This window comes from Giraffa tippelskirchi, chromosome 6, assembly GCF_054371585.1.
Source record: "Giraffa tippelskirchi isolate mGirTip1 chromosome 6, T2T-mGirTip1v1.2.pri, whole genome shotgun sequence".
NCBI classification, from domain to species: domain Eukaryota; kingdom Metazoa; phylum Chordata; class Mammalia; order Artiodactyla; family Giraffidae; genus Giraffa; species Giraffa tippelskirchi.
The window spans coordinates 50,740,921-50,767,312 of NC_137280.1; the positions used below are offsets into that span (position 1 = coordinate 50,740,921).

The window sequence follows — 26,392 nt, forward strand, 5'->3', positions numbered from 1 at the left end:
TGCATTGTTGGCATTATAATGTGAAACAAAATCCGTGGAGAAATTGGTCTTTTACACGAAAACTTCTGGGCATATGTGTATATTTTGTGTTGGGGAAAGATGCACAGAGTCAGGAAGGTTGATGTTTTTGCCCTACGTTTGTAATTTCCTCTGTATTACTGAGCAGTACGTCACAGTGTGCCTTGTCTCTAACCTGAGAATGCAGAGCAGGTTACTGAGTTTGCATTTTGATTACTTTCCATTCCTTTAAAGAAAGTTGTTTTATAAGTTTTCCTAAAAGTAATGAGTGCCTACAACACTTTTTTTCTAGTTATAGTTGATATTTTTTAATATCGACCTGACTTTAATGAAGGTATAAAATATAATATTATTTTCTGACCAAAAAGCTCTGTACTTCTGTTTTGGTGTTTTATAAATGAGCCCCCAAATTTCCTTGGAACATAATTATAAAATACTAAGGAGTGGTTGCAGGGGTGAAGGGTCTGGGGGCTGGAATAAGGTGCTTTTTTTTGATGAGATATTTAACAGCTGAAGCAAATGAAAATGAAGATTTGATTCATACGCATCCTTTCTGGCACATCATGAGATCCCAGTGAATGGTGGCTGTGGCTGTTACTATTTACTAATTAATTAGGTTGATATTGGGGCTTCCCTGGTGGCTCAGCCGGTAAAGAATCTGCCTGCAATGCAGGAGACCTGGTTTCAATCCCTGGGTTGGGAAGATCCCCTGGAGAAGGGAAAGGCTCCCCACTCCAGTATTCTAGCCTGGAGAATTCCATGGACTGAATAGCCCATGGGGTCGCAAAGAGTCGGACACAACTGAGCGACTATCACTTTCACTTTCTTTCACTTTAGGTTGATATTTGAGGTGGATCAAGAGAAGCTGAATTCTGACAGACCTGCTCCAGAAGTTGTCACTTGTCATTTGGTGTCATAAAAATTTGAGTGATGCACTGTGTGCTATAGTTTGTCCTTTACCAAGGAGGATGTGAGGCGGAGAGTTAGCAGTAGTTACTTGTAATGATTGTACTGGGTTTGCTTATTTCCTGTTATTTTCTTAGTCTAACTTTATGTTGCATCATTTAATTATTCAATCTTATGAAAGAATAATATTCATGAATTAGTTGCTATTTTGTACAGTAAGGTGACTGCTTTTGCAATAATGTTGAATGACACATGTGATGCAGAAACTGTGGCAACAATTGTGGGGCCCGTTTCCTTACTACCTTCTAATCTTTAAAATTCTTTAATCAGTGGAAAACTCAGATTGAGGCTCTCTGCACGATGCTGGATATCGGTTCACTTTTTCCTGGCTTTCAGAATCCAATTGATGATTACTATGCCTTCTCTGATCTTTCTAAGACTAGGTTACACAGTCTTAATATAGCAAACTAAATTTCATAATAATATTGTTGGGATAATCCCATGGGGCAGGAATTGTCTTGATTTTCTATTGTATCCAGCTGCCCACCAGGGGATGGAGAGTGCTGACTTTGGTTAAGCATCATATGTGTCATGCACTTCTTGACACACACATGAATTAACTCCCTTATTATTTTCAGTGACCCAAGAAGTGAAATGCTCATATCTCCATTTTACAGATGAGAAAACCGAGGCATAGCAAGGCAGAGGAACCTGCCTGAAATCACAGAGCTGATAAATGCTAGAACTGAGTTTGATTCTTGTGTTCTGGCTCCAAGAGTTCACACTCTCAGCTTCTGTGCTCTAGAGGATTTCACAGAAATGAAGACCTAAGAACAGATGAGTTCTGAGTGCTGTTTTGATGTGGTAGAGATAGTGTATCCTTAGGCATCTTTGTCTTAATATGCATTAGCCTTTCACTTAAGACTCAGAAATGTTGAAGATTAATTATGATTCATTGTGGAAAAGTAAGCTGTCCAATAGCTTAAATTTTTCCATCTTTTGTTTATATTTGTAAATTCATAAGTGCTTTGCTGGCATCCTTTTGTAAAGGAAGTAAAAAATCAATCTGAAAAATTGATCATGCTCATGTTAGAAGTCAGTCATTTTTAATATCACATTTTTCAAAATATTGATTTTGGAACCTCTGCTCCCTTAGTGGGTTTTCACCTTGTCCTCAAAGTCATATTTTTACTTGATATCACACAGCCTATTTCTAGCAATCTGACAGCATAACTATACATAGCATGGGGACTTTGACGGCGGTCCGGTGCTTAAAACCAGACCTTCCAGTGCAGGGGGTGTGGGCTTGATACCTGGTTGGGGAGCTAAGATCTCACATACATCAGAGCCAAAAAAACAGAATATAAAACAGAAATGATATTGTAACAAAATTCAATACAGACTTTTAAAATGATCCACATAAAGAAAAAAATATTAAAAAAAAAACTATACATAGCACAAATTGAATGACTTATGAACAGATCACTTAGGAAATTCACCAGCATAATATTCCCTGCCATACAATACTTTAAGACCATTTGACTAATTGGTTCTTTTAACAATTTTTCTGTCATACCATGGAAAAGACCATGATGCTGGAAAAGATGGAGGGCAGGAGGAGAAGGGGGCAACAGAGGATGAAATGGTTGGATAGCAGCACCGACTCAATGGACATGAGTTTGAGCAGATTCTGGGAGATGGTGAAGGACAGGGAAGCCTGGCATGCTGCAGTCCATGGGGCCACAATGAGTCAGACACCGCTGCATAACTGAACAACAACAATGCCAGGAAAAATGTTTATGTTATGTTTTGTGATGATAATCGTGCTATCTGAAATGAAGATGTGTGAACATCAATGTTTCTGGCTGAGTCTGCTGCTCTTTTCTCTCTGAAGATGGAGATGACATTTGTAACTCATCCACATTTGAATATTCTCTCGGGGGGGCCGATTTCACTGTTGCCTCTGTCCAGAGCTGACACTCATGCCCCGCTTGTCATCAAGTGTTTTCTAATTGGATCAATAGGACCCACAACCAGCTTTAAGCTGGCAGCTCTAGAGGTCTTAGCTTATGGTAATAAGAGCTTAATGTGCATATTATTGTTAGTGACTTGATCTTTCATTTATTCAAGAAATATATATTAAACAGCTCCTATGGTACAGGCTCAGGCCTTCCAGGTGACTCAGTGGGTAAAGAATCCATCTACCTGCGACACAGAAGACTTGGGTTCAGTCTCCTGGTTGGGAAGATCCCCTGGAGGAGGGCATGGCAACCCACTCCAGTATTCTTGCCTGGAGAATCCCCATGGACAGCAGAGTCTGGCAGGCTACAGTCCATAGGGTCACAAAAGAGTTGGACATGACTGAAGCACGCACACTTGGCATGCATAGTACATCTCTGCCCCAGACACACAGTGAACAATGCAGTCCCTGTCTGGTATCAATTCACAGACCTGTGGGTGTGCCGCTGAGGACAACAGCCAATACGGCATCATTAACCTCTCATAGTGATACACAGGCCAGCACCCAGAGGAGGGGGAACCAACTCAACTGTGGGGGCCAGGGGAGCAGAGCAGGAGGTCATGCTGGAGCTGAGCCTAGAGGAGCTGCTCCAAGTGAAGGAGCCGGCATGTGGGGGGGCGAGGGCACAAGTGCTTGAGGCACAAAGACAAAGGCAGAGTGCCATGTACCAGCTAAGAAGACAGCATTTCTTGGAGTGTCCCATAAATGATGTTTGAGAATTTGAATGTAGGCCTAGGGCTTCCCTGGTGGCTCAGACAGTAAAGAATCTGCCTGCAATACAAGAGACCAGAGTTCAGTCCCTGGGTCGGGAAGATCCCCTCGAGAAGGGAATGACTACCCACTCCAGTATTCTTGCCTGGAGAATTCCATGGATAGAGGAGCCTGGTGGGCTACAGTCCGTGGGGTTGCAAAGAGTCGGACATGACTGAGCAACTTTCACTAAGAATACAAGAAAGTTGCTAAAAAACTTCAAGCATAAGAGTTGCATGATTCAATCCATATTTGAACAGAGCAGTCCCACGAGGAGGTGGAGACCAGTCAGGGGGCAAATATATTCGTCTAAGCACAAGTGGTGGGAGCTGGGAATAGTGGCAGAGGTGCAGAGCAGGATTGATTCAGGTACCTTGGGGGTGCAGGTGATTTGGTGGGAGACGGACTGGTTAAGGGGGAAAAGTCTAGCTTGAGTCCTTTGCTTCTGGCTTGAATGGATGAATGATGGAACTTTAGTGGAGATAAGGAAGGTGGAAAGAACAGAGAGGTGCAGAGACGACTGGCCTATGGAGGTGTTGGGTTTGCAACTTAGGCAGCTACTACTTCTGGGTGGAAACCTGATTCAGATACTTCGGGGCATAGATTTGAGTCGTTCAAAATGGTAATTAAACTTTTAGTTTATTTGCCTTTTTATAAGTACTCGTGTTGTACTTTAAACAAGTTCCCATGGTCTCCAGGATTTTTGATTGCGCAGGTTATAGAAATGCATGTTCCTCACAGTCCAGCTAATGTTTAAATTCTAAGAGAACTTTTTTTTTTTTAAACTCTTTCTGGTGTGGTGTAATTTATACACAGGGAAGTACTCACCTGTTGATGATATAGTTTGATGAACTTGTACATGTCATATATTCTTGTACCCACAACACAGAATTCTTCCAGCCCCCGGAAAATCTTTCCCTCTCCTGCCCTCAGTAATGACCCCACCAAAGATGACTACTGTTCCGACTGTGTCATCATAGATGGATTTGCCTGCCTTTGAATTTGATTGAACAGATCCACAAGTCAACACATGCAAATATATATACACTTCCTTGGTGACTGGTTTCCATTGCTCTGTTTCATCCACACTGCTATGTAGAGTCATTGGTCTTATTATTATTATTGACTGTAAATGTATTCCATTTAAAAATTCCATCCTACATTGATGGCTGTAGTGAATGTTTCTAGTTTTGGTCTATTATGAAGAAATTTGCCATGAACATTCTTACACATTATACATGTCTTTCAGTGGAAATATTCATTTCTGTTGGATTTATCAATGTATATATATAATTTCCAGTTGCTTCTCATTAGCACCAAATAATTCGGCTTATATAGAAATTTCTGGTTATATATACATGCACATATGTAGATAAATAGATAGGGAAGGAAGGAGGGAGGAAAGGAAGGCCTATAATACAGTTTTAGAAATAACATCAAAATTTGGTTGGGTATTCATGTGCACAAGCTCCTTTTTAACTTTAATCGTAACATAGATTGTAACATAATCGTAACATAGCTGTAATAGTAAAATAAATTTGATGCTAAAGTTTGGAATAAGAAAATGTTTGTTGAAAGTTAGAGAATGAATTTTACTTCTTTTAAAATAGTATATGCTTTTTTTTTGTCAACCACTTATATCATCCATAACATGAAAAATTGATATAAGATTATAAGTAATGCATTTTAACTGCAGCTTACAATATCTTGTTGTTCCTTGAAAAATCCTCCCTATATTCGTGTTTCACATACCATACTAGATTTTTCCCCCTCTGTTGCATTTCTTTTTAATATGGTGAAAACATTAATGGGAGAAAGAAATTGAGTGTATTTCTCAAAAGACTGACGTTCTTAAATTCAACTATAATTCTCAGATGCTTTAAAGAACCTCGGGTTTTTATCAGCTTTGCAAGTAACCCTCCCAAGAACTACTCTTAAGTAGTGAGTCATTCTGTTACCCAGTTGCCATTAAAAACAACAATACAAAGTGAAATAAAACATTTACTTTCCACTGATGGTTTTTTATAAGTAGAGTAAAAATGAAGCAGTTTCGCTATCTTTGTCTAGTTGGTCCTTTAATTTAGATTTCCCCTTATTTTTGCAGATACTTAAAGCTTCAAAAAGACTGCCCCTACTACCTACCACAAGAGGACCAGCTTAACCATACGCTCCAAAAGATGGCTGGGATAGATCTTGTGAAGTAATTTCTGAGCAGACCAAGATCTTTGGGAATGAACACTAAAGATGTTTTGAATGAACCATAGTCCACTGGCATTTTAGTGTTGTTTTTTTTTTTAAGAAACTAAAATCACACGTATTGTTACATTCCTGCATGTCCTTTTCTGATAGCCTTAGTGGGTCCACTGGATTTTTCTTTTCCCTTTTGTGATGCAGCTTTTAGTCTTACCTGCATATATGTGTTTCTCAGACAGTAATTAATAATCATTGATGAGATAGCAGCACTTGTCATGGTAGGGTTTTAATATATCTTATCAGTAATTAACACTATGTCAGCTGACTTGTGTACACTGCGTGAAACATGAATTAAAGCCACTAAGAGTGCCTTGTCTTAGGGCTCTGAAAAACACTGATGGGACCATCATTAGCTGTGAAGATCTGAGTTGTATATATCTGCACTGATACCTTTATTAAAAAAATGGCAATATTAGCTTTGAGTATTCAGGGTAAAACTCAACATTTGAGATTCCTGCAGCTTTAGCTTGTTAATTAGAAAAAATTTAATATTTCAAAAAAAGTTTAAATTATCATGGGTAATTTATTTTTCAGAAAAAAAAAGGGGGGGAGGAAATTAAAATTCTTGTTAGAATGTAGAGGAAAGGAACAGCCTGTTATATCATGCAAAAAAGCTTTTCAGCACATTGGGGTGATTGTAGAGTAGCTGTAGTCCTGTCGGTATTTGTTTAAATCTTAGAATATGACAGTTAGTGGTGCCTAATGTAAAGGTTGTTCTTTCTTTGGCTGGTAAAGTAACATGTACAACACTGATTCCTGCTCCATTTATCAAGCAGACATTGCCTCTGAGTGAAACAGGGTTTGTGAAAAGTGCTCAGAAACCAGAAGTTCCCTGTGCTTTCACAGAGTTTGAGGCTTTTCCTTTCCACGCTGGAGACTTTCTTCTGTTTTTAATGTGGCTAGTATGTGGCTCAGAAATGGTTGCTGTGATGAAAATGCTTATTTGTTAGGAAAAAGAGGTAGCTACCATCTCATTTCGAAAGGACCATGAGCTATTAAAAAAGAACAAAACCTAAGATGTGGTTTTATTTACGTCAGAGGAGCTCTTGATCACGCTCACATTGTTTTAAGATAAAGTGACTTTTTTTTTCCTGCTTTTAGGGTTAAAATCCAAGAGATTTTATATTTTTATCATTAGAGATCACTACAGTGTAGTAGGGTATGCTTAACCATAGTGTAGTGAAGCCCAAAGTAATGCATTAGTAAAAGAGCAATAACTTTCTGAAGCTGTGATCTGGGTAATACAGAGTTGCTACTCAAAAATCTAATAAAGCTCTTACTTCGTATGGTGAATTATAGAACACTACTTTTTAATAAAGCCATATTTTTTTAGAGAAACAGGAGTGACAGAACTGATAAATGCATAAGATAAATTTTGCTGGATTTTTGTATATAATCATCTCTAGAACTCTGGACACTGAGAATTCATTATGCTGTGGTCATATTCAGATACTTTCTAATTCCAAATACCTTGATGGATGAGCCTTGTCTTTACAAATATATGCCAAGCTGGGAAACATCAATGGATTTTCTAAAAATAATGTAAATGTCTTCTGTTTAATGTTATTTGAGTGCAATAAAATGCAGAAGAATTCTTCTCTGTATTGTCATTATTTTAGAGTATATATTTTTTTGTTTTGTTCCATGACAACATCGGCTCATTTTATACTTTCTAGTATTTCAGGGTATCCTAGCACCTTTGGTGACTAAAATCACAAAGGAGTACCTTTCAACCTCTTTCTTTACCTATTTCTAGTAGATAATGTTTATTTTGTTTAATATTTACTACGATGCTACAATTTGAGGGGCAGAATTCAGATGAAATAGCCCCTGCATCATGCTGTGTAGGTTTTTGTCCGGCACCTAGAAGTTCTGATAAGTCCCTGGTGAGGTCACTCATTCACCTGCACCCTCTGGTCCTCCATGACTATCACTTGGTGAGGATTAGCCTTCAGCTTGGTTGAGAGAACAGAGGGGTTTGAGTAACAAAAGGGAACAGAAGAGTCTCTTCTGATCTTCATTCTCTGGGCAGTAAAGGAGAATGAGACACAAAGGGACGAAGCTTCTGGGGTTCTAGAAAGTGTTGTTTTTTCCTTCAAGGTGCTCAGAAGAAACAAAAAAGCTTTAAGGTTAAGCAGACCCGCTTTGCTGCACTGGCGATGCTAAGTGCTGAGTTAGGGTGTCAAGGCTCCAGGCACCTGGGTGTTATTGCTGTGCTTGCAGACAAAGAGACTGAGGGTCAGAGAGGCTGCAATGCCTGCCAGTCAAGGTCATTCACAGCCTAGAGTCTAGAGTGTACAGGTGGGCACCTAGTGGAAGGTGGAAACAATTAGAGGGCAACGAAGAGCAAGCAGAGGGCAGTCAGGTAACGGAAGAGTAAGAATACAGGTGATGTCGTGATAGGATCTGACTGGGGAAGTGCTAGTGGAGAGAGAGGACAGGGACCTTATGACTTAGACAGGACCCGGTCAGGGAGAGGCAGAGCACCATGGCTGGGTCTTGGAGCAGGGAGAATAGATGCCAGTGTGACTAGGAGCTCAGGACACACCAACCTGGATGGAAATTAGTTTTGCCCACAAATATTGGCCAGTAGGCAAATTAGCACAGTAGCTGGAATGATAGGGTTCAAAATAACTGAATATACAAAAATGATTTTTTCTTAATGGTTGTATGACAGTTTTCAAAAGATGAAGATCCTGTTCTCTTTAGTCAGGTTTTCTTTAATAAAATAATGTTGAAAAAGTTAGCATCATTAGAAAATGTGTAGTTTCTGTTTCTTTGAGGGTGTGTGTTAAGACTTAAATCTAAGTTACTGGTAAGCTTGTACTTCTGTCATTTTCTGGGTTGGATTAAGCATAGTGTATGGACCACCCACTATTGGAATATGCGGAGTGTAGTATCTTAGAGTGTGGCCTTCTGAATACTTCTTAATTGTTCTGCAACTCTTGGCAATATTCTGTAGCCTCTCTAAGCCATTTTTCTTATCTATGGAATTAAAACTACCTTTCAGAGTTAAATGGCTTAATCTGCATTAACTGTTGAGAACAACTCCTGGCATCTAGTTAAGTGTTATCAATCATTTTCCTTTTTGGCACATTGAGGGCCATTTGAGTTTTCCCTGGAAAGCCCCAGGTACAAAGACTAAAGAACAGCAAAGTCATACTCTATTATATTATGCAGAATGCTAGTGAGGTAAGCTGAAGCTCTTTGAAAACTTTACCTAAGTTAAATTTAAGCACTGAAAGCCCCAGAGGTGAAAATCTCCTACTCTGTGTATTTTCCACACCCAAGCTCCTGTTTCAGATCTCAACTTGCTGAAGCAGTGGGATCAGAAGGGGACCGAACCTGGGGCCTTTGCCCCAGGGTTGGAACATCTGGGCTAGGCCTTCTTAGCTCAACCTCTTGTCATCCTAGGTAACTGCAGTACAGGAGGAAAAAAGATGGTGACCCTGGTTCCTGAGAGCACACATGGCCACGGCCCTTCCACACCTATTTAAGCAGTGATCAGTTCTGAACTTCCCCGGTGGTCCAGTGGTTAAGACTTTGCCTTCCAATGTAGGGGTGCGGGTTCAATATCTGGTCGGGGCGCTAAGATCGCACATGCTTCTTAGCCAAAAAAACAAATAAAACAAAAGCAATATTGTAACAAATTCAATAAAGACTTTAAAAATGGTCCACATCAAAAAAAAAAAGATGACCAGTTCAGTCCACTCTTACTTCCTTGGTTTCCCTGGGGGCAGGAAGATTTGTGGACAGCTCTAAAGTCTTCATGACCAACACACACCAGTTTTCTATAGTCAACTGAGAAACTTGCATTTTATGCTTGATTTGTCTAAATTACACTAGCCATATGCCAGGTAACATTACTGGAGTGAGGGACACTCCCAGCCTTCCTGCACGCATCACTGGTACCGCAGAAAGAGAGATTCTTGGAGACCGAGATTTTTGATACTTCTCTTCTGTCCTGTATCCCTGATACAAGAGTTGTTGTTCAGTCACGTCCGACTCTGCAACCCCATGGACTGCTTCCCTGTGTCAAGCTTCCCTGTCCTTCACTATCTCCCGGAGTTTATTCAAACCCAAGACTGCCTCCTACTAAATGATGCACTCCCTAACCTTATGATGGTGGTGGTTTTGTCACTAAGTCGTGTCTGACTCTTTCAACCCTATGGACTGTAGCCAGCCAGGCTCCTCTGTCCGTGGGATTTCCCAGGCAAGAATATTGAAGTGGGTTGCCATTTCCTTCCCCAGGGGATCTTCTAGACCCAGGGATCGAACCCAGGCCTCCTGCATTGCAGGCGGATTCTTTACTGAGCCACCAGGGAAGCCCTTTATGACAAGGGTGCAGTTAATAAGATCAGAAATTCTAGAATGTTCAACAGAGATTAGGAAGTCTTATATCCTTGTGCCTCCTGAAGCACTAACCAGGAATGTGTGGCAGCCAACATTTTTTTTTTTTTAGATTTTTTTGATGTGGACCATTTTTTAAAAGCCTTTATTGAATTTGTTGCAGTATTGATTCTGTTTAATGTTATTTTACGGGTTTTTGGCTGCGAGGCATGTGGGATCTTAGCTCGCCCATCAGGAATCAAACCCGTACTTCCTGCACTGGAAGGTGAAGTATTAACCACTGGATCGCCAGGGAAGTTTCCCAGCCAACTTTTTAAAACCCTCCCTTTGCAAAAGTCAAGACCTGCACTTCTTTTTCCCTTTCAACAAAATTAGAGACTGGCATGGGGAACAGAATGTCTATTCTGGAGTCAAATAACACCACTGACCTTGACGACTTACACCCTCTACCTTGTCAAGCTTCATCCTCCTCCTCTGCATGAAGAAGGAGATCAGAACTACTGCAGAGGGTTGTTGTTATTGTTTAGTTGCTCAGTCCTGTCTGACTCTTTTGTGACCCCACAGACTGTAGCCTGCCAGGCTTCTCTGTCCATGGGATTTCCTGGGCAAGAATACTGGAGTGGGTTGCCATTTCTTTCCCCATCTGCAGAGGATGTTAGGAGGCAAAAGATGTGTCTTGTGCTTGGCACCAACCCTGGTGCACTTTGAGTCGGTTTGCTTCCTCTACCCTGGGGGTCTCAAAGGAGAAACACTTGACTGATAAAAAATCCTCTCCTTGCATCAGGAGCCTCAGATTTACCTCTTGCCTCCAAAAATTAAAATGTTTTATATGAATGAATGTTGAAAACTGGGGATCAAGAAATTGAATGATGTTGCCTGCACCCCTGAACCCAACCTGCACGACACCCACACCCTCTTGCGTCTACTCTGGGGAAAGGATGGAACCTGTGATTTTTTTTTTTAATCAGACTACCAAACTCTGCTCCACCCCCACTGCAACTCAACTGTACACATGTGTACCTAGAAATTCTCAAAGACTAGGTAAATACTTATTGGGGCTGAAATTGACTGGTCTACCTCTAACTGTGCTGTGTCACACCTGGGCTCAGTGTGGGCACCCCTGTGGGTCACCTGTAGATGTAGGAAGTCCTTGAGGAGTCAGGCTAGTGTTCTCAGTAGGATGGCGTGCTACAATCCTTTAAAGCACACAGTCCCTGTTATAAAGCAGTGTATGGCTTTAAGAAACAATAAAGATATTGAACAAGCTTTGAGTGAGCCTTCTCTGGACTCAGTTTGTACCGACAGAGGCACTTATTATTGGTGGAGATGGCCCCCATCACCCCTTATATGTAGACCAGGACCACTCAGCCTGGCACCCAATACCTGCTTACTGCTTGGTGACTTTTACAAGTAATTCAAATTCTTAATATTTTATAATAAATTACATGTGTAAAGAATTCAGGATTTAGGAAAATTGAATTGTTAGCCCAGAATTTTTTTAAATTGAAGTATAATTAATTTATAATGTTGTATTACTTTCAGTGATTCTGTGATGTATATATTCATATATATCACAAAGTGATTCAGTCATATATATATACTCAGTCATATATATATAGATAGATATATAATTCTTTTCCATTGTACATTATTACAAGATACTGAATATAGTTCCCTGTGCTATACAGTAGGTCCTTGTTGTTTATCTGTTTTATATATAATAGTGTGTATCTCTTAATCCCAGAAATATTATGAATTGAACTCATATTTGAAGTCATTTAAAGATAGTCCTATAATTCGAGATTTTGAATTGTGACTTTCACAATACTTATTTTGTTTTGTCTTTACCTTTCAGAAACAAATAAGAAAGCAGATGAGCCAGAAAAAAAAGGAAAAGGTGAGATTGTTAAAATCAACAGCCTTTCAATACACATAAGGAGAAGTTATACTATCTGTGAATAATATGATCTTATTTTCTATACTAGTCAAAATAAATTGCCAGTGTGTTTATTATTTCAGTGGTTTTATCAACAGACATTAATATTCTACATAAACATTAAGAGCTAAAGCTCTAGGAAGACATTAGCATCTAATGCTAGTCTTGCTGTTCACTCTGTATATACATCTTGAGAACTACCCAACCTCTGTGCTTCAGTTTCCTCTTCTGTGATATGGGAATAATAAGAACAGTACCAACTTCCAGAAACCATAAGACTGTTGTTTCCACAATAGTAATTAAGTGAAAATATATGTAAAGTGCCTAAAGCAGTGTCTAGCACAGGGAAAGCATAAAGGAAATGTTAATTATTACTGTCACCTTTGTTGACAACTGTTCTAAGTACAAAGATTATTTGAATATGTTCTTTTTTCACGGGACTTTGAACTGTTTGAAAGGAAGTCATGCAAATATTTACATCTCTAAAGAAAATATTATCTCTGCCTTCCAAGAGCTTATTATAGAGGCATTCTAATAAATTTAAGGGACCAGTAAAATTTTAATTCAAAGTTCACAAAGGTTGTTAAATGTTGAGTGAGGAGCTATTTTTTAAAGTTAAATTTATAAACATTATATGGATGGTCACAGAGTAGCAGTTATATTTTTAGTATCATTTGAATGGTAAAATCATCAATGATTAAACATTACTGGAGTTTCAGGAATGGCTTTAGTTTGTAGAGATAAAAGCAGTGTTTACATTTAAAAGATACAGTTCACGTAAGAGCCAAGATCTTACTTACTCAGTAGGTAAACAGTACTTGACTATATGAAGTTGCAGGGTTTTGGCCATAATTTCGTAGCCTTTAGGCATTTATTTAGTTCATGAGTTTTTTCCCTGACTGGTTGTTTTTAATTTTTTATTAAAGTAATATACAGATCTAAGTTTTAAATTAAAATATAGTTTATTTACAATGTGCTACACAGCAAAGTGGTTCAATTATACATATATATGCATTGCTTTTTTAAAAAATATTCTTTTCCATTATGGTTTATCATAGGTTATTGAATACAGTTCTTTGTGCTACACAGTAGTACCTTATTGTTTATCCATTCTATTTATAAAAACTTACAACTACTAACCACAGCCTCTCACTCCATCCCTCCCCCAACCCACTTCCCCTTGGCAACCGCAAGTTTGTTCTCTATGGCCGTGAGTCTGTGTTTCTGTTCCATTGATAGGTTCGTTTGTGTCGTATTTTAAATTCCACATATGAGTGATATCAAGTGTTATTTGATAACAACATTTTCAACAATAAATTTAAGAAACCAATAGCATTTTAATTCAGCATTCACAAAGGTTTGCTAAATGTAGAGTGAGGAGTACAAAGATTATTCAAACATGTTCTTTTTTCACTTTTGCATTTCTTTACAGATGGAAATATTTGCATGTCTTTCTTTCTAACAATTCAGAGTACTGTGAAAAAAGGCTGGATAGTATTCCGTTGTATATATGTACCACATCTTCTTTATCCATTTATCTGTCAATGGACATTTGGGTTGTTTCCACCTACGCATTTCTAAATAATGTCTGAATTCTACAGTTTTCTCCTCCATGTTGGAAACTGTTGGCTGCCTTTTCTGTGTAGATGACTGGGCTTCTATTCGCACAAGCTCTCCACACTGCCTTACCTCCCAATCTTTCACTATGTCCATGACTTACTTACTCTCTCCACTGTTTGCTGTTGCCCAGCCCCTTTAGGTAGTTGCTCCTGTTTCCCTGACCATCTCGCATTGAAGGTCCCAAAATCAGTCCTCAGAGCATTTCTCCATCTACACACACTCCCTTAATGATCCCATCTGATCTCGCAGCTTTAAATGGCTCTATGCCAAAGACAACTGCTTTAACTGCAGTCCAGGTCTCTACCTGAACTCTTCAACAAGTATGTCCAGCTGTCTACCTGATGGCTACCTGATGCCCTTGATGGATATCTAATAATCACATCAAACTTAATAGGTATAAAATGAAACGCCTGACCTTCCCCTGAAAACACACTGCTCCTACAAATCTCTTTCCTGCCTCCCTGTCATTCCATCAGCAAACCCTGTCCACCCTCTCTTCTGAGCTTCTTCCTGCCACCTTCTCTCTCTACCACCATCTCTTGCCAGATTACTCCACTTGCCTCCTAACTGATCTTCCTTTGTCTCTATCCTCTTTCTCAATTCAGTAGCCATGGTGACCCTTTTAAACTTTCTTTGCACGCTAAGTCGCTTCAGTCGTGTCCCAACTCTTTGCGACCTTATAGACTGTAGCCCAGCAGGTTCCCCAGTCCATGGGACTCTTCAGTCAAGAATGCTGGAATGAGTTGCCATTCCCATCTCTAGGGGATCTTCCCAACCCAGGCATGGAAGCCACATCTCTTATGTCTCCTGCATTGGCTAGAGGGTTCTTTACCACTAGCGCCACCTGGGAAGCCCTTAAACTTTCTTTAAGAATTTTATTTACTCTATTTTTTGTTTTATTTTTGCTTGCACTGAGTCTTTGTTGCTGTTCTTGGGCTTTCTCTAGTTGCGATGAGCAGGGGCTACTCTCCAGTTGTGGTATGTGGGCTTCTCACTGCAGTGGCTTCTCTTGTTCAGAACATAGGCTCTAGGGCTTGGGCTCAGTAGTTGTGGTATGTAGGCTTAGTTGCTCTGAGGCATGTGGAATCTTCCCAGAGCAGGGATCAAACCCCTGTACCTGCATTGGCAAGTAGATTCTTAACCATTGGACCACCAGGGAAGTCCACGGTGACCCTTTTAAAACCTAAGTTGTAGCCTGTTGCTCACATGCCTCCATGATCTCCACATCTTTCTCAGAGTAAAACCAAAGCCATCTGTGGTGGTTTACAGGCCTCGCACATTGTGTTCTCACTCTCAGAAGGTCTCTGAGGTTAGGGATGTGCTCAAGACAACTGTGACTAAGAGCACTCTGAATAGCAAACAGTCTGCAAAGGTCCTGAGGCAGGAGGGTAGGGCCTGAGAAACCGGAGCCCACGAACAAAGCCAGAGTGTGTGCAGTGCAGTCGGAGGGGAAGTCAGGGGCAGACCGTGGCAGAGTCAGGCCGCCTTTGTTCATGCAGTGGGACTCCACACCCAGCCCATGCAGGTGTCTGTGCAGGTCAGAGACTTTCCAGTTCACACTGACTGGTTTGCTTCCAGGAGGTGCACACTGGTACTTTGTGACAAAGGTAGAAACAGGAGGGTGAGTGCTGGGTGTGGCTTATTGCAGATATGAACAGGTGCAAGCCCTGCTCCAGATGCTATGCTTAGCATTTCTCACTCTCCAGGGCTCCATTTCCTTCCTTCTACACTGAACTTCCCTCTAGTACCCTCTGCACAGCTTTCTCCTCCCGGGGTTCTGAGCCCATAGGCAGCTTTCCAGGGGCATGGGAGGTGGGCTCCCTGGCTATTTCTTCATAGAACTTGTGGAGAGAATCTGCAACAACTTCACCTGATTGGCTCTTCACTCTCCATCATGTAGAGCTGGCTTTATATCCACACCAACTGAGGGAGGTTGGCAACTGAAGTCTTTTATTGATTGTGACATACAGGGAGGATCTTAGGATTAAGAGATGTTATGAGTCAGTGATAACCCCCGGTTCACTGAAAATCTTGTTTGAGCAAATTGTCAGCTTGGAAATTCCTTCTTTTTTTTTTTTAAACCCACATTCATGGAAAAAAGCAGAAGGGTTAGCCGCTCGGTTGTGTCCAACTATTTGTGACGCCACGGACTATAGCCCACCAGGCTACTCTCCATGAAATTCTCCAGGTGAGAATACTGGAGTGGGTTGCCATTCCCTTCTCCAGGGAATCTTCCCAACACAGGGATCAAACCCTGGTCTCCTGTGTCCCCTGCATTGCAGGCAAATTCTTTACCATCTGAGCCACCAGGGAAGCCCATATGATGCTGTTAACTGGTATGGCAGAGGGAGGGGGAAATATTCCATTTCTGGGATACACAGTGAAAAAATGGAATGTTTTAATACCCAGCTTTTAATTTCACAATAATAGAAATGGAGATTTTTTTAAAACAGTAATTGTAAATTTGTCTCAGGATGAATTATTAGGCTAAGTTTCTGTTGAGTTATCACCCTCAAGTTCTTTATCAGAGATCCACAGATGAGAGGGGGAAGATGTTACTTTTACTTACAATTAACAATCACATGATTCTTATCTTTTAGAGAACCAGGTTTAGTATATTTTGATAGAGTCATAAGTTTGGACTAGGGCTAATTCTGAAACAGGCCCTCTTTGGAGATACCAGCCTCTTATATTGAATGAGATTATTTATATCTGTTTAACCTAAAATTGCTGTATCAGTTTTTCCCCACTGGATGTCATCTTTTACCGCACATTCCATATTCCACACCCACAGAATAGGACTGTGAGCTGAAAGGTAATGCAGTGCAAAAATGCCTGATGAAATGTCCAATTCAAACAATTATTTTTATTCATTCATTTATTCAGTACATATTGAGTACCTGCTGTGTGTCAGGCCCTGTTTTAGGCACTGGGGCTAAAACATTCAATAAAAACAAAGTCACAGTTCTCATAGTACTTACAACATATTTTAGTGTATGTGTGTTGGGGGGAGAGATTTGTCATTTTCAAAAAAAATAAAATAAGTATGAAAAAGAATATAAAACAGGAAAAAGATACAGAGAATGACAATGGTCAGGAGAGTTGCTCTGTTGATGGGCCTCTTGGGCAGTGATACTTGGAGATGTAAGATGCAAGGGCATGAGCTATGCAGCCATAGGGAAAAGTGAGTTCCAGGGGTGGAAAAGTCTATTCATAGTCCCTCAGGGACGTGTGATTAAGATGTGGATAGACATGGTGAGTGGTGCTTAGATTCTGCTTATATTTCATGTCAGGTCTGTAGGATTTGCTGATGGTTAGGATGTGAGGCATGAGAGAAAGAGAGGAGTCAAAAATGACTCAAAGCTTCTTAAAAAACTGTGCGTTAACAAATTCATTGAATGAAAAAGTCTGCAACATGTTACTGATTTAATACATATCAAATGTCAGTTACTAGTTGAGGATTTATGGGCCTTTAAAGAAATTCGAGGAACAACAGAATATTCATGCCTGCAAAAGGGGAATGTTTGTTTGCTTGTGTACGTATGTCTGTGTGTGTATGTGTATGTTAGGTAAAACTGCATTTGGATCAGGGTCTTTTCCTGAAATTCTCCTTTGATTTAAACCAACATTTAATACCCCATTATATTATTCATTACAATTAAGGTTATGGTTAAACTGTATTTTGTGAACATCTTTAAGAATGCATTTAAGGATTTCCTGGGTACTATTTGTATTGTTTTAAAGAATAATAGTCAGTGCCCCAACAAAACACCAGATGGCGCTAGAAAACAAGTCATATTTACACTAACAAATGACGTTTTTTATGCAACTTAGAGAAAAGCCTGGGATGGCTATATTATTGCTGATAAATCAACTTGATGCAACCAGTACCTCATATCTATACTTCTGAGTTTTCTATGATCATAAGGAAAGTAGAGAGAGAACCAACAAGGGCAATAAACAAGTCTAATTAAGACATTTTCTTGTTTTAAAATATATTTACCTCTACAAAGTTTTTCCTGGGGTTCTTACAACTGTATGTAACATATTTGAACAAAAATGGAGAACATCATGCTAAGGATTAAAAACTAGACTCCTCAGGACAGCACATAAAGCATCTCACAATCTAGCTCCTGTTTATGGCTTTCCTCTGTTCAAAATGCTCTTCCTTGCTTCCCTACTTCAAAACTACAAACTCCTGTTCCTCAGGACTGAGCTTAGAGATGAGCTCTGCCAGGAAGCCTTCCCTGATTACACCCCCATCGCCTACCCTAGACCAGAAGATGTACTTCTCCTCTCTGTTTTCCCAAGAAAACCTGTGTTTCAGATTTTTAGCACATATTTTGAGTTTCTCCCTGAATTTTTAGACAAAACAACTTCGTAAGAGTGGGAACCATGACCTCCCCCACCCTAGTATTAGTCAAGGTTCTTCAGAGAAAGAGAACCAATAGTGTGTGTGTGTGTGTGTGTGTGTGTGTGTGTGTGTATAGAGGGAGAAATAGAGAAACAGACACAGAGGTGTATTTTAAGGAATTGGCTCATGACATTGTAGAGACACCAGATCTGAAATCTGCAGGGAAGGCAAGCAAGCTAGAGACCCAGAAGAGAGCTTCTGTTGCAACTCAAGGTCAAAGACATTCTGAAGGCAGAATTCTTTCTTGTTGGAGGGGCTGGGGTCTTTTTCTTTAGGCCTTCAACTGATTGAATGACATCCACCTACATTATGGAGAATAATCTTCTTTACTCAAAGTCTACTTATTAAAATGTTAGTCTCATCTAAAAAAATATCTTCTCATTAAAAAAAATACCTTCACAGCAATATCCAGACATATTTGACCAAATATCAGGGTACCATGCATGTGTTCATGCTAAGTCGCTTCAGTCATGTCCAACTCTGTGCAACCCTATGGACTGTAGACCACCAGGCTTCTCTGTCTATGGGATTTTCTAAGCAAGAACACTACAGTGGGTTGCCATGTCCTCCTCCAGGGGATCTTCCCCACCCAGGGATTGAACCTACATCTCTTGTGTCTCCTGCTTTGGCAGGTGGGTTCTTTACCACTGGCACCACCTGGGAAACCCCCTAGGTATCATAGCCTAGTATATTTTATACATAAAATTAACTATCACATCCATCCAGTGGCAGTTAGCCATTACATAGTAGGAACTGAAAAACTAATTGTAGTAGGAACTGAAAAAATAATTGTAGTAGGAACTGAAAAAATAATTGTAGTAGAAAAAAATGTGGTTAATTCCATTTACTTTAATTGCCTTTTCATCTGATAGTGATAATATGAGATGAAACTAGCCTAAGTGGTGGGCAAGGGGGTTTATAAATGGAAAATCCAGGTATGAATGAACTTTAAATGTCTACACTGTACTACATTTCAAGTTACTTTCACACAGGTTCTCCTTTAATCCTTATCAAAAAAAAATCTTGTGAATTAAGTGTTTTATAGCCATTATTTCAAATATTTTTTTCTTCTTTCTCTCCCCACTACTTCTGATATTCCAATTAATTGCATGTTGGACTGCATGATACTATTTTACAGGTTTTGAAACTTGGTTCATTTTTTTTTCATTTGGCTTGCATAATTTCTGTCGCTCTACTTTCAAGTTCAGTGATTCTTTTGCCATTTCAAATCTACTGTTGAGTCCACCTAGTAAAAATTTCATTTCAGCTACTATTGTTTTCAGTTTTAAATTTCCAGTTGCTTCTTTTTTTATAGCTTCCATTTTGCTGTTGAGATTTCATATCTGTTCAGTCATTAACACCTTGTTTTTCTATAATTTTTTGTCCATATTTATAACCACTGGTTTGAAGTGTTTTCTGATAAACCTGATATCTGGGCACACACCAAGACAGTTGCTATTGACTACTTTTTTTTTTAATCCTGATTACAAGTCAGGAGAGCCCTTATTCTTTGCATGTCTAGTAATTTTTGGGCAAAAGCTGGATTGTGTATGTTGCTGTTGTTCAGTTGCTAAGTTGTATTTGACTCTTTTTGACCCTATGGACTGCAGCATGCTAGGCTTCCCTGTCCTTCACTATGTCCCAGAGTTTGCTCAAACTCATGTCCATTGAGTCGATGATGCCATCCAACCGTCTCATCCTCTGTCACCTACTTCTCCTGCCTTCTATCTTTCCCAGCATCAAGGTTTTTCCAATGAGTCAGCTCTTCGCATCAGATGGCCAAAGTATTGGAGCTTCAGCTTCGGCATCAGTCCTTCCAATGAATACTCAAGATTGATTTCCTTTAAGATTGACTGGTTGGATCTCCTTGCAGTCCAAGGAACTTTTTTTTTTTAATTTATTTTAATTGGAGGCTAATTACTTTACAATACTGTGGTGGTTTTTGCCATACATTCACATGAATCAGCCATGGGTGTACATGTGTTCCCCATCCTGACCCTCCCTCCCACTTCCCTCCCCATCCCGTCCCTCAGGGTCATCCCAGTGCACCAGCCCTGAGCACTCTGTCTCATGCATCAAACCTGGACTGGCGATCTATTTCACATATGATAATATACATGTTTCAATGCTATTCTCTCAAATCATCCCACCCTCGCCTTCTCTCACAGAGTCCAAAAGTCTGTTCTTTACATCTGTGTCTCTTTTGCTGTCTCGCCGCATATAGAGTCATCGTTACCATCTTTCTAAATCCCATATATATGCGTTAATATACTGTATTGGTGTTTTTCTTTCTGACTTACTTCGGTCTGTATAATAGGCTCCTGTTTCAACCACCTCATTAGAACTGATTCAAATGCATTCTTTTTAATAGCTGAGTATATTCCATTGTGTATATGTACCACAGCTTTCTTATCCATTCGTCTGCTGATAGACATCTAGGTTGCTTCCATGTCCTGGCTATTGTAAACAGTGCTGCGATGAACACTGGGGTACATGTGTCTCTTTCATTTCTGGTTTCCTCAGTGTGTATGCCCAGCGATGGGATTGCTGGGTCATGTGGCAGTTCTATTTCCAGTTTTTTAAGAAATCTCCACACTGTTCTCCATAGTGGCTGTACTAGTTTGTATTCCTACCAACAGTGTAATAGAGTTCCCAAGGGATTTTAAGAGTCTTCCCCAACACCACAATTCAAAAGCATCAAGCAGACTGTGTATATATTGTAGCAATTCTGGAATTATTTTGCTTTTTCTGGGAATTGTTGATGTCTAGTACACAGTTAATTTGCCTGGGCTCAACCTGAAAAAAAATCTGTCTCCCCTGCAGTGAGAAGCCATTAGGGCCTCTGCTCAGGCTTTTTGGTTTCTAACTGCTGTTTTTTAGTCTAGCTCTCTGGTGGGTAGGGATGGAGGTGCCCTGTGCATGCATAATTTACTGGTCTGCTGAAAATTTGGACAGAATTCATACTCAAATTTTGGGGCTTGCTTCTGGGATTTCCCTTTGCATCTGGGATTCCCCATTGACGTCTCTGGTTGCTTTGGCAGCTCCGTTTTCTCAAGTCACATCTCAAGCCAGTAGGGCATCTATTTTTCTGCTACTCAAACTGTGTGTATTGAGAAATGTATTCAGGCAAAACACGACAAACTTAGAGTTCACCAGAAGCAGTTCTGTTTTTCTGAAGATCGATTTCTGCAGTCATTGTATGTAGGTCTTCTGTCTTTAGTTATTAGAGATGCTTAGGTTCAGTTCCTAAAGCACTGTCTGTTTATCATTATTCATATCAACCACATGAGGTGGTTAGATAGCATCATGAACTCAATGGACATGAACCTGAGCCAACTCCAGGAGATACTGAAGGACAGGGAAACCTGGCGTGCTGCCGTCCATTGGGTCGCAAAGAGTCAGACACAACTTAGCGACTGAACGACAACAACAACAAGTCAACAGCACACTTAGAGATAGCATAGAATGGGGGTTCAGTTCAGGCCACATCTCTATGGCTTCGTCAGGTCAGTTCAGTTCAGTTCAGTCGCTCAGTCGTGTCCGACTCTTTGCGACCCCATGAATCGCAGCACGCCAGGCCTCTCTGTCCGTCACCAACTCCCGGAGTTTACCCAAACCCATGTCCATCGAGTCGGTGATGCCATCCAACCATCTCATCCTCTGTCGTCCCCTTCTCCTCCTGCCCCCAATCCTTCCCAGCATTAGGGTCTTTTCCAATGAGTCAACTCTTCGCATGGCTTCGTAATTTTCCCTTAATGGAGAAGAGCAGTGTAGCAATAGCACACTTAAACCAACTCAGAGCAGAGCTTTGAAAAAAGCAATCTCCCTCCCACCCTTGTTGCTGGGAAAAGAGGTTATGAGATAACTGCTGTTAAAGATTTATTATAGTCATTACATTCAACAGCTACAGTCATTTTAGTGGTTCCTAAAATATACCAGCAGTTATTGTCTGATTACTTCTCCAGATAAGTTAATTATGGGAGATTTCTGACTCTTATACAAGTCTGATTTAGGGAGAAGTTTAATTACAGCAATTTTAGTGATTTCAATAAGCTCAGCATATATTACCAGTCTCAGCAAAGGGAGTAAAGGTTTTTAGCTGTGTTGAAATACACATTTGCTTTGTTTTTATTTTTCATTTCATGATTTTTAACTGTATTGTAGTCGGGGTGATAATTGAGGCACCTGCTTCCATCAGACTGGCTCCTCAGTCAGATACACCACAGGACAATAATAGCCAATTCTATGTTATCATTAAAATTCCATTCTAATGTTTCCCACTGAGCACTCAATGTTTTATAATACTCATTTCTGTAATAATTGTGACAACATGATCAGGGAAGGAAAATAAGTTTCTTAAGAAAAAACCTCAGATATTGGTGTATTTTAAAATCATTATTAGGATCTAAATTTTATTGTCATTGATGGAAAATGAGACTCAAGTCTTCAAATCAGAATAATCCACCTTTTGCACTATTTGTATACCAAAGGAAATTAAAGAGTGACATATTAGCCACATATGCCAAAGCTAGCTTAAAATTAAGCTATCAAAAAATGTGCTGTGAAAAGGTAGTGCTATTGTAGTTGAATATATTCATTTATTTAAGCAACACTTCAAATTGGCAGGGTGCATTCGTTTGAAAAATGCATTACTGAAAATTATCTCAGTCTGATTACAGAGCTCTTCCCCACAGCATTTTTCATTCTCCTGATAGAATGGTAGATTGTATTGACATTTACAGCAGTAATTCTGCCATATGTTTATGTTTTTCATTAAAAAATTGAATGTGTTGACAATAGAGAATATTAGTAATAGTGAAAATAAATCTTTTCTGTTTCAGTTTAAGTGATTTGATTACATTCTGCTTGGGAAGCCAGTCTGTTTATCCCTAACACCGTGTCACTCATGTTTTTCTAGAATGTTCTTTCTACTTTCTCTCTGTCTACTTAAATCCTACAGCCTTTTGCTGTTATTGAGGCTGCACAGCAGTGGCTTAAAGCAACGTGGGATTGGCTAAAGCCTAAGGTCAGGCAGACACTCAAGAAAATTAGGTCCAAGCAGCAAGTTGTTCGTAGGAGGCCAGATAGTAGGCAACAGGCAAATGTATCTTTGGAGGAGGAAATGGCAACCCACTCCAGTATACTTACCTGGGAAATCCCATGGACAGAGGAGCCTGGCGGCCTACAGTCCATGGGGTTGCAAAGGGTCTGACACGACTTAGCAGCTGAATGACAGCAACTGTTGTGTGTTTAGATTCAAGTAAGTGTCCTGAATGTGGTTTTTGGAGGTTGAAGCCCATCGTGACATTACAGGAAATTGGCAGCTATGAGTATTTTTCAGTCTGCTTTGTTGTTTAGTCGCTAAGTCGTGTCCGGCTCTTTGGTGACCCCATAGACTGTAGCCCTCCAGGCTTCTCTATCTATGGGCTTTTCCAGGCAAGAATAATGGAGTGGGCTGCCATTTCCTTCTCCAGGGGATCTTTCTGACTCAGGGGTCGAACCTGCATCTCCTGCATTAGCAGGCGGATTCTTTACCTGGGAAGCCCAGTTCAGTCTGCATCTGTCTTTAAAGGAGTTATCATTTTGTTTCTTTCTTACCAAGAACATTTCCCTTCTGTGTATTTAAATTCCTCTTACTAGTGTAAAGTCACTGATCAGAACTAGAAAATTGTCGCACTTCAGCGAAAGGAGTCCTTTTCCAGAAATTTTAGTCTCAGCTCTATCCATTCTTATTGGCGCTTGATCTTGAGCTTCTTATTTGCTCTTTGATCTTGAACAGGTCTCCTAGCTGCTTGGAGCTTTTCTTCCTCCACGTATAAAATACAGAGATAATCCTGCCTGCCCTCCTGCAGTTTGGGATAGGTCTCAGGTGACCATATTGCTTTGTCTCTGGTCTTATGCTGCAGAGACAGGAGCAAGCATTGTTGTTACTTTCCCTCCTATTACTATTTTGGCTTCCTTGGTGGCTCAGGTGGTAAAAAATGTGCCTGCAATGCAGGAGACCTGGGTTTGATCCCTGGGTTGGGAAGATCCCCTGAAGGAAGGCATGGCAACCCAATCCAGTATTCTTGCCCGGAGAATCCCATGGACAGAGGGCCTGGCAGGCTGGAGTCCATGGGGTCGCAAAGAGTCAGACACGACTGACTAACACTTTCACTATTTTGTTTAAAAGGTATGCTAGGGACTTCCCTGGCAGTTCAGTGGTCAAGACTTCACCTTCCAATGCAGGAGGTGTGGGTTTGATCCCTGGGCAGTGAGCTAAGATCCCACATGCCTGGCAGTCAAAAAGCCAAAACATAAAAATAAAAACAATATTGTAACCAATTCAGTAAAGATTTTAAAAATGGCCTGTATAAAAAATATCTTTTAAAAATAAATAAAATGTTTGGGACCTGCAAATCCAGATGCCATTTGGTGTTTAGTTGCTAAGTCGGGCTTTCCAGGTGGCGCTAGTGATAAAGAACCCACCTGCCTGTGCAAGTAGATGTAAGAGACACAGGTTCAATCGCTGGGTCAGGAAGATCCCCTGGAGGAGGGTCCGGCAATCCACTCCAGTATCCTTGCCTGGAGAATCCCATGGACAGAGGAGCCTGGCAGGCTACAGTTAGGGTCGCAAAGAGTCGGACATGACTGAAGCAACTTAGAATGCACACACGGAGTTGCTAAGTCATATCCTTCTCATTTGTGACCCCACAGACTGTAGCCTACCAGGCTCCTCTGTCCATGGGTTTTCCCAGACAAGAATACTAGAGTGGGTTTCCATTTCCTGCTTCAGGGGGAGTCTTCCTGACCCAGGGGTCGAACCCACATCTCCTTCATTGGCAGGTGGATTCTTTGCCACTGAGCCACCTGGGAAGCCCCAGATGCTGTTTAATATTGTTTATTTGTATATGTTCCTTTTCTAAGAGGCTCTTGATGAATCAAATAAACTTAATCCTCTCCACCTCCCAATATATTTAATGTCTTAAGTGCAATAGGAGAATACGGATTCTTCTGGGATGTTCCTCTAAAAAGCTTTATATGTAGAAAATGAACATCTCCATACTGATTCAGGTGTGAGAATATTGAAGAGCTAGTTGAAGAATGCTACAGTGGCATCTCATTAAAAAGTAAGCTATGCTTTTCTTCTGCCTCGGGCCTTAAAGCTTTATTAACACTGCTTTGGAAAACAGCTAACTAAAAAAGCTAAATGCTTAGGGGATTTATTATAAACCTCCATCGTGCCATTAATTTCCATATGTGCTTTAAATTGCTGGGGTAAAATAATGTATTCAGCAAGGCAGCAAGTTCCTGCTTCTCCCATGTGTCCGCTTGATTGTGCTATTGGTAGCTCATTCTTTAATTAAACATGTCCAAAGATAGGATCAGCTAAAGTATGTACTGTATAAATAGCTTGCATTCCCAGTATGCAAGTTTAAAACCCTGGTAAAAAGAGTGCCATCTGTTAAAGCCCAAAACAGGGGGTGTGCCATTGCATGAAAATAAACTTCACGTTATTCATAAAAAGAATCACAACATAGATCCTGTTTTTCATACTGACAGTGATCTGTGATGTTTTAGAATGTCACCAACCTCCTAAGTGACAGCGTGCTGAGAAGTGCATTCTGTTAAAAAGCACAACCATCTAGAAACAGTGAAATTAATAGATGCATTTTTATTCAAGTGAAGATAAATTTATCTGAATGTAAGTTTTACTGGTAAGAAGTTGCAGCTTTTTCTTTGATATTTGCAAATGTAATTATTTCTAAGAGTTTTATTTTCAAATCTCCTTTCCTCCTGGAATGTAACCACTTCATTTAGCCAAGAATTTAACTTTCTCCCTTAGTCCTATGACAGCTTCTACTCTGACTTTTACAATCACTTTCATCTCTCTTTTTTTTTTTTAAATCGAAGTATAGTTGATTTACAATGCTGTGTTAGTTTCAAGATATTCCTATTAGAAGTAATATCATGCTTCTTTTTGTTCCCAAAGTATTTTATAATCCTTAGTTTGCCTAATAATTTTCAGCATTCTGTTCTAGTCATTAATTTACTATCCTTTGTTTTTACTTTCTGATGTCCATTATTTGAAGATAGATATTTGTCTTAGGCTTTTCAAGCCGCTGTAACAAAAATACCATAAACC

General features: G+C 40.0%; 1 protein-coding gene across 20 annotated transcripts in view; it reads left to right on the plus strand.

Moving 5' to 3' along the window:
• ASPH (aspartate beta-hydroxylase) overlaps positions 1 to 26,392 on the plus strand; it is a 191,357-nt gene that overhangs the window by 89,066 nt on the left and 75,899 nt on the right. For 18 of the 20 annotated variants that reach the window (XM_081501116.1, XM_081501117.1, XM_081501119.1 and 15 more), the window contains one exon: positions 12,153 to 12,194. The exons of the other annotated variants lie outside the window; for them this stretch is intronic. In XM_081501116.1, the coding sequence (XP_081357242.1) occupies positions 12,153 to 12,194 (42 nt within the window). The remainder of the gene's footprint in view (positions 1 to 12,152; positions 12,195 to 26,392) is intronic. 20 annotated transcript variants of the gene reach the window in all.